This window comes from Salvelinus fontinalis, unplaced genomic scaffold, assembly GCF_029448725.1.
Source record: "Salvelinus fontinalis isolate EN_2023a unplaced genomic scaffold, ASM2944872v1 scaffold_0343, whole genome shotgun sequence".
NCBI classification, from domain to species: Eukaryota; Metazoa; Chordata; class Actinopteri; order Salmoniformes; family Salmonidae; genus Salvelinus; species Salvelinus fontinalis.
Window position 1 is genome coordinate 185,352 of NW_026600552.1, and position 9,510 is coordinate 194,861.

Below are 9,510 nucleotides of genomic sequence, written 5' to 3' on the forward strand. Positions count from 1 at the left end.
GAATGTGAACGAGAGACATTGTGCAATTGAACAGTACTGGCTCTGGAGCAGCATGTGTACACACAGTGTCTGTGTGGAGTCTGGAGTCACTAGGGCAACGGGCCTGTCTGCTCCTTCCCCATCTTCTCCGAGCAGAGCAGACAGGCCCGTTGCCCTAGCGACTCCAGACTCCACACAGACACTGTGTGTACACATGCTGCTCCAGAGCCAGTACTGTTCATTTGCACAACGTCTCTCGTTCACATTCCCTAGTCGCTAGGGCAACGGGCCTGTCTGCTCTGCTCGGAGAAGATGGGGAAGGAGCAGACAGCCGAGGAAGGAGAGGAGAAAAAAACGTAAGGAAATCAAAAGATTACAGTGATAGCTGTATAAATGACTAATCCAAAGGGCTTTGGCTTCTCCAACACGGCAGCCAACACAATATAATGCCCCAATCACCTTGTTAATTCAGCCACTTAACTAACTAGCAAGTTAAACTTAGGAAGTTGCGTTAATGCAGAATTCTTTATTTTTCACGCAGGAAAAAAAAAAGGTAAAAACGCAAAAGAAATATCTTGTTGTGTTTTTGTAAACGCAAATCTATTGTAATTTCTGCTCGGCATCAGACACATTTTGTGCTTCAGTTGCCACTTCTCCACTCGGGTGAGAATTCAGGGACGGGAGTTTTATCAGCAGACAGCGCTCTGACTGACGTGGAGCTACTTTCTATTTAGTTTAAGATGTTCAAGTGTGGCCTGGAGTGTTTAAAAAAAACGAACAAAAAATTCCCTTGCGTTGCACATTTCATCAGGCCGTAGTTAGCCGACACCTGCACTAGCCAGAATCAGGTGTGTCAGTGCAGGGCTAGAACAAAAGCCCTGTATATCTCCAGGACCAGGGTTGGAGACCACTGTTCTACAGGGACATCTGTCACCGTGGGGACAGCTTGGTGAGTGTAGGACTGGACAGGGCTGGGCAAGGCTGGGGAGGTGTTGTTACCACTCCAGTCCACAAGGAGCGCTGTGGGCCCTCTGTCACCTGTCCCTTTATCACCTCTCCATGAAGAAGAGTTCCAGATCCTAAAGAACGTTCTAGAACCATGAATAAGAGTTCCAGAACACTGAAGGTTTGTGAATCCCGAAGAGAGTTCCAGAAACATGAAGGTTCCGGAAAAACATGAAGAAGATTCCTTATCCTGAAGAAGGTTCCAGAATCGCGAGGAGAGTTCCAGAGCTCTCTGTCTCCCCAGACATAGCAGCAGTTCAGTAGAATCAGAACGTTCCATGTTCAGTCTCTCAGATCCATTGTGTAGTTTAGAACATTCCCAACACTCCAGAAGCAGCAGTTTGTCCATTCTCTCTTCTCATTGGAGTTTCAAATACTCATTCCTTAATTATTCCTCTCTGACTGATGTTGAAATAGACCATGTACATGAATGTTCATATGTGGCAGGCTCCAAAACAAGCCATGAGGCTATTGGAGAGATGAAATAACTCCCCTCTTAGCTATCATTGACCTCTGACTTCTGGGCTTTGAGCCTCTTGGGCATCTAGGTTTGCCGTAGGCACTAACCTCTCCCTCTTTCCTCACTGGGCACACACTGGTTGAATCCACATTGTTTACACATCATTTTAATGAAATTACGTTGAACCAACGTGGAAAAGACGTTGAATTGACGTCTGTTCCCCAGTGGGTCTCTACAACTAGAACGGCTTATACAGAGGGTGTGATAAGTATTCACCCCTCTTGGATTTTCACATTTTGTTGCGTTATACATTGGAATTGAAAGGGATTTATTTCAGATTTTTTTTGTTTGTTATTGATCTACACAAAATACTCCATAATGTCAAGGTTGAAATGTACTTCTACCAATGTTTACAAAGGAATACAATTTCAATAACTTAAAATATATTAGTTGCATAAGTATTCACCCCCTTTGTTTAGGCAAGCCTAAATTAAGATAAAATGTGGCTTAAAGATAGAATCCTTAAATTGTGACACATTTTTGGACTTATAAATGAATGATATATACCCATTGATTATTGTAGAATGCTTCATGAGTTTAGTTCCATGTTTTGTAAATGATGTAAATGTAAAACAAACACTGTATAGCCTCAAAACAAATACTGTATAGCCTCAAAACAAACACTGTATAGCCTCAAAACAAACGATGTATAGCCTCAAAACAAACGCTGTATAGCCTCAAAACAAATACTGTATAGCCTCAAAACAAACACTGTATAGCCTCAAAACAAACACTGTATAGCCTCAAAACAAACACTGTATAGCCTCAAAACAAACACTGTATAGCCTCAAAACAAATACTGTATAGCCTCAAAACAAATACTGTATAGCCTCAAAACAAACACGGTATAGCCTCAAAACAAACGCTGTATAGCCTCAAAACAAATACTGTATAGCCTCAAAACATGGCTACAACTATCATTGCGAACTTGAAAGTGGTTACATTTCTCCATGCCCATCCCTCAGCTTTATTTCATTTTTTACCAAAACAGAGGCGGGGTATAAAAAACTTCGTTTTTTGTGTCAAGGATTCCAGCATTGACAAATCACATAATACGTGACATGGACTCACTCTGTGTGAAATAATAAGGGTTTGACATGATTTTTGAATGACAGCAGCGGGTAACCTAGAGGTTAAAGAGTGTTGGGTCAGTAACACAGTTTAATATGGGCAGCTGGTAACCTAGAGGTTAAAGAGTGTTGGGTCAGTAACACAGTTTAATATGGGCAGCTGGTAACCTAGAGGTTAAAGAGTGTTGGGTCAGTAACACAGTTTAATATGGGCAGCGGGTAACAAGGAGGTTAAGAGTGTTGGGTCAGTAACACAGTTTAATATGGGCAGCGGGTAACAAGGAGGTTAAGAGTGTTGGGTCAGTAACACAGTTTAATATGGGCAGCGGGTAACCTAGAGGTTAAGAGCATTGGACCAGTTGACATTTTATGGATGTTTTTCTAGTATGGCAACAACGTGTTAGGGTCATGTTATCGTCATGGCTGAGGTTTCCTCTCAGGTGATATGGCTGTAGTAGTATTCTTCTTCTTGTATTCTCAACAGAATCAACCACACAATCAGAACCCTAGAGGTGAGACTGACTCCCCTTTATGACATCATCAAAGAGCGACGAGTAATTCCCTTGGCTCATCAGCTTCAGTTAAAATGAACGCATCAACTTCAACCCCCACACACACACACACCTCAGTGCAGGAGCCAGAGCTGGTCAGTCACAGGTGTGTGTGTTCTGAACTGTACTGTAGGTTGTTGTTGATAAAACATTAGCGACATGTAAACCCAGTCTCAGCTGAGTGACAGCAGCACAGCCAATAGGATGCAGAGAAAAGTCCCAGCGGGGCAGGACGCCACGTTACTATTGGCTCTCTTGACCCCACTGGGCGGGCCAACTGATGTCCTGGGGACACACTTGTTCCTCCTGCGAGGGGGGGCGGAGGGGTTGTATTTATTCCCTCCCGGGGTGTAGTCCTCCTCCCCCCTCAGTACCTGCACCTCGTTCTGACCCCCCTTGCCACCCTTTCCCTTGCGGCCCCGGGTACAGTTCCTGTGACTCCCCTTGGGCGGCCTGGGAAGGGGTAAGGGTAGGGGCGAAGAGGACGGGTCCCCGTTGTTCTGGTCCCCGTGCGGGAGGTGCTGGTGGTGGTTATGGCGGTGCTTGTGGTTCCTGTGATGGAGTCGATGGTGCTCGCCTTTCGTCTGGGACTCCCCCAGCTCGGCCTCCCCGCCTACGACCCCTCCTTCCCGGGCTTCTCCTGCTGAACAGCTGGGTAGATCCTCTTTCCTCAGGCCCTTCAGGTCCCGGCCCTGGAGCTCAGGAGGGGAAACGCACTCCAGCACCGACGTTGAACCCCGGAACCTCCGCAGCCAGTCCCACAGTGGCAGAGCCTGGATAATGATAATAATACATTTTAATCATTTAATAAAAGACAATACAATTCATTTAATAATGCACGCCTTTAAAAACACCCAAGGACAGCTTACATTAAAGTACAATAAGACAAAATGAAACAGCGCAATTAAAAATCTTTCAAAATAGCACATGAAACAAGCACAAAAAGGGGGGAGATGGTCAGAATATGGTTTATCGTGAAAGTATCTTGGCAGGCTGAAAATCAAGATGTGTGTTAGTTGTGTTTTTTTGGAATCCACCTTGCAGTCACACTCCCAGGGGTTATTGTTGAGTCTGAGGTATTCCAGGGCAGACAGCAGAGCCAGGCTGGCTCCAGACAGCTCAGTCAGAGAGTTGTTGAACAGGTAGAGGGTGGTGAGGCGACTCAGGTCGTGGAAGGCCAGACGATGGACCCACTGCATTAGATCACATGAGAAACCATTGATGCTAAATGCCAAATTAATATCCTCAACTATTCTATATTATTTTCTGTACTTGATTAAATTATTTTTTAGAGGCAATGTACATACAGACAAAATCCCCATTCCAATAGGAAGAGCAATAGAACAGTAGGAGAAATGTAAAATCCCTGGTGATGAAGTGGAATGTAGTTCAACATCATATCCAAGTGAAAGACTGCATTAGGGAGGGGGGAAAGAGTTCTTGGCTGGCTGGTGGTCCTGACTTTGGGGTGTCTGGTGGGCTGGCTGGTGGTCCTGACTTTGGGGTGACTTTGGGGTGACTTTGGGGTGACTGGTGGGCTGGCTGGTGGTCCTGACTTTGCGGTGACTTTGGGGTGTCTGGTGGGCTGGCTGGTGGTCCTGACTTTGGGGTGACTTTGGGGTGTCTGGTGGGCTGGCTGGTGGTCCTGACTTTGGGGTGACTTTGGGGTGTCTGGTGGGCTGGCTGGTGGTCCTGACTTTGGGGTGACTTTGGGGTGTCTGGTGGGCTGGCTGGTGGTCCTGACTTTGGGGTGACTTTGGGGTGTCTGGTGGGCTGGCTGGTGGTCCTGAATTTGGGGTGTCTGGTGGGCTGGCTGGTGGTCCTGACTTTGGGGTGACTTTGGGGTGTCTGGTGGGCTGGTTTGTGGTCCTGACTTTGGGGTGTCTGGTGGGCTGGCTGGTGGTCCTGACTTTGGGGTGTCTGGTGGGCTGGCTGGTGGTCCTGACTTTGGGGTGACTTTGGGGTGTCTGGTGGGCTGGCTGGTGGTCCTGACTTTGGGGTGACTTTGGGGTGTCTGGTGGGCTGGCTGGTGGTCCTGACTTTGGGGTGACTTTGGGGTGTCTGGTGGGCTGGCTGGTGGTCCTGACTTTGGGGTGACTTTGGGGTGTCTGGTGGGCTGGCTGGTGGTCCTGCCTTTGGGGTGTCTAGTGGGATGTCTGGTGGTCCTGACTTTGGGGTGTCTGGTGGGCTGGCTGGTGGTCCTGACTTTGGGGTGTCTGGTGGGCTGGCTGGTGGTCCTGACTTTGGGGTGACTTTGGGGTGTCTGGTGGGCTGGCAAGCCTAGCGGTAATTCTGCAGACTCTAGTACACAGCTTCAGTGTTTTTAAAAAGAAAGACTTCGGGGTGTCTGTACCTGTAGCCGGTTCTGGTGTAGTAAGAGGCGGTCCAGGACTCCCAGTCCCCTGAATGTGTTCTGGTGGAGGGACCAGAGCTTGTTGCCATGGAGGAAGAGGTGGGTGAGGTTAAGCAGGTCCACAAACAGATCATCTTCCAGGAACTCCAACTGGTTGTCCTGTGGAGAGATGAGGGAGAGGGATGGGAGAAGTGGGGAGAGAAATACAGATGTAGTATCTTAATTTGATCACTCTGTTGTCAGGAAAATCAAAAAGTACCCTGGTAGTAACATAAATTCCCTGAAACCCACAGCCGATCTAAACTAATTTAGCATTTGAATGTTTTTTTAAATTATATATATATACACTGCTCAAAAAAATAAAGGGAACACTTAAACAACACAATGTAACTCCAAGTCAATCACACTTCTGTGAAATCAAACTGTCCACTTAGGGAGCAACACTGATTGACAATAAATTTCACATGCTGTTGTGCAAATGGAATAGACAAAAGGTGGAAATTATAGGCAATTAGCAAGACACCCCCAATAAAGGAGTGATTCTGCAGGTGGTGACCACAGACCACTTCTCAGTTCCTATGCTTCCTGGCTGATGTTTTGGTCACTTTTGAATGCTGGCGGTGCTCTCACTCTAGTGGTAGCATGAGACGGAGTCTACAACCCACACAAGTGGCTCAGGTAGTGCAGTTCATCCAGGATGGCACATCAATGCGAACTGTGGCAAAAAGGTTTGCTGTGTCTGTCAGCGTAGTGTCCAGAGCATGCAGGCGCTACCAGGAGACAGGCCAGTACATCAGGAGACATGGAGGAGGCCGTAGGAGGGCAACAACCCAGCAGCAGGACCGCTACCTCCGCCTTTGTGCAAGGAGGTGCACTGCCAGAGCCCTGCAAAATGACCTCCAGCAGGCCACAAATGTGCATATATATATAATCAAATCCTCCTGCTGCAGGATAAATTTGCTCCTGTGGAGAAACTGGTCAAATTAAGATCTGTGTACAGTGCCTTTGGAAAGTATTCAGACCCTTTGACTCTTTCCATATTTTGTTATAGACTTATTCTAAAATAGATTAAGAAAAAATTAATTCTCAGCAATCTAAACACAATATCCCATAATGACATCACAATACCCCATAATGACATCACAATACCTCATAATAACATCACAATACCCCATAATGACATCACAATACCCCATAATGACATCACAATATCCCATAATGACAAAGTGGGGAAAAAAGGGTTTTAGAATAAAAATTTAAAAAACGCCAGAAATATCTTATTTACCCTTCGCTATGAGACTTGAAATTGAGCTCAGGTGCATACTTTTTCCATTCATCCTTAAGATGTTTCTACAACTTGATTGGAGTCCACCTGTGGTAAATTCAATTAATTGGACATGATTTGGAAAGGCACACACCTGTCTATAAGGTGTGATAAGGTCCCACAGTTGACAGTGCATGTCAGAGCAAAAACCAAGCCATGAGGTCAAAGGAATTGTCTGTAGAGCTCAGAGACAGGATTGTGTCAAGGCACAGATCTGGGGAAAGGTACCAAAACGTTTTGAATTATTAAAGGTCCCCAAGAACACAGTAGCCTCCATCAGTCTTAAATGGAAGAAGTTTGGAACAACAAAGACTCTTCCTAGAGCTGGCCGCCCGGCCAAACTGAGCAATCGGGGGAGAAGAGGCCTGGTCAGGGAGGTGACCAAGAACCCGATGGTCACTCTGACAGAGCTATAGAGTTCCTCTGTGGATATGGGAGAACCTTCCAGAACGACAGCCATCTGTGCAGCACTCCACCAATCAGGCATTTATGGTAAAATGGCCAGATGGAAGCCACTCCTCAGTAATGACAGCCCGCATTGGAGTTTGCCAAAAGGCACCTAAAGACTCTCAGACCATGAGCAACAAGATTATCTGGTCTGATGAAACCAAGATTGAACTCTTTGGCCTGAATGCCAAGCGTCACGTCTGGAGGAAACCTGGCACCATCCCAATAGTGAAGGATGTTTTTCAGCAGCAGGGACTGGGAGACTAGTCAGGATCGAGTGAAAGATGAACGGAGCAAAGTACAGAGAGATCCTTGATGAAAACCTGCTCCAGAGCACTCAGGACCTCAGAATGGGGCAAAGGTTCACCTTCCAACAGGAAAATGACTCTAAGCACACAGCCAAGACAACACAGGAGGGGCTTCAGGACAAGTCTCTGAATGTCCTTGAGTGGCCCAGCCAGAGCCCGGACTTGAACCCAATTGAACATCTCTGGAGAGAGATGTTCCCCAATCAACCTGACAGAGCTTGAGAGGATCTGCAGAGAAGAATGGGAGAAACTCCCCAAATACAGGTGTGCCAAGCTTGTAGCGTCAAACCCAAGAAGACTCGAGGCTGTAATTGCTGCCAAAAGTGCTTCAACAAAGTACTGAGTAAAGGGTCTGAATACTTATGTAAATGTGATACTTCAGTTATTGTTTTTATTAGCAAAAATGTTTAAAAACCTGTATTTGCTTTGTCATTATGAGGTATTGTGTTTAGATTGATGAGGGGTGAAAAACAACGTAATCAATTTTAGAACAATACTGTAACCTGACAAAATGTGGAAAAAGTCAATGGGTCTGAATACTTCCCGAAGGACAAGTATAGAAAGTAGGATGTGGTGTCAGGAGGCTTGTGTTCACTGGATTATAGTTGTCTTCTCACTGTAGCTATGATGTACGTAGCTAGCTATCTAATATCGCTACGATTTTCTATTCTATTCCCCTACCTGTAGATAGAGGTACTGCAGGCTGCTGAGCCCCTCGAAGATCCCCGGCGTCAGGCTGAGCAGCCCACAGTGGTAGAGGTGCAGGGCGTGCAGCCGGCCTAGGCCCTGGAAGGTGTCTGAAGCCAGGGCCCTCAGGTGACGGTTGTCCCCCAAATCCAGCTCCTCCAGGCGGGCAAAGCCATGAAAGGTGGAGGCCTGGATGTAGGAGATGTTGTTGGAGTACAGCCACAGCATGGCCGTGGTGGGACTGAAGTGGCCTCGCAGCAGACGCTGGATCTTGTTGTTCTGGAAGAATGGAGAGAAACAAAGGACGGGAACGCCGCTTCAGGGGGTCTAGATGTGGCTCGGACGGCAACATTGACGGACGGCAACATTGTAAATTATAATTAGACAAAACTATTCCAAAAGAAGAAGTCCAAGACACTCAGCATTTAAAAAAAAAGAATATAAAATAATTAATTTCCTAGACTACACATGGTTGAGTAATCAAGTGGTTCTAACCTGCAGGAAGACCCTCTCGCTCTGGGCTGGGATCTCCTCTGGGACAGACAGAAAGTTATGTGCCTGACAGGATACGGTGCTGGGAGAGGTGTAGCAGATACAGTTCCTGGGACAGGGGGAGGAGAGGTCCAGGCCGCACAGGACGAGGAGCAGCTCCACACCTCCAGAACCTGATAGACGAAAGAGGAAGTTAGTTGGGACACAAAGCACCAGCAAACTTTAGAGAGGAGAGACATTTTTTTTGAAAAACTTTATTGGCACTACTACTGTCAAGTAAGCTGGTACCAAAATGAAAGAGAGAAAGAAAGAGAGAAAGAGAAAGAGAAAGAGAAAGAGAGAGAGAGAGAGAGAGAGAGAGAGAGAGAGAGAGAGAGAGAGAGAGAGAGAGAGAGAGAGAGAGAGAGAGAGAGAGAGAGAGAGAGAGAGAGAGAGAGAGAGAGAGAGAGAGAGAGAGAGAGAGAGAGAGAGAGAGAGAGAGAGAGAGAGAGAGAGAGAGAGAGAGAGTATTGTATTGTGTGTATATTTATGAGGGGGGAAAAAACATTTTAATCCATTTTAGAATAAGGCTGTAACTTAACAAAATGTGGAAAAACTCGAGGGGTCTGAATTCTTCCAGAATGCACTTTATGTAATATTACACAGTAAAAATGACAGAGTAAATTAAGTCTATTTGAAGAAAATTTTAACATTTGGTCCCGGTCCAAAAAGAGTAAAACGGACTCTGGAAACAAATACATTTTTTGGCTCAATTTAGTGTTGAAATGTGACTCT

General features: G+C 46.2%; 1 protein-coding gene across 1 annotated transcript; it reads right to left on the reverse strand.

Annotated features, from left to right (window-relative positions):
* Positions 1-219: 219 nt before the first annotated feature.
* LOC129845709 (reticulon-4 receptor-like 1) lies at positions 220-8,956 on the reverse strand (the record flags this gene model as incomplete). Its single annotated transcript, XM_055913595.1, has 5 exons — positions 220-3,898; positions 4,163-4,318; positions 5,479-5,637; positions 8,239-8,523; positions 8,740-8,956. Coding segments are annotated over 5 exons (1,417 nt in total), but the record flags the coding sequence as incomplete, so codon positions are not given.
* Between the last annotated feature and the right edge of the window lie 554 nt (positions 8,957-9,510).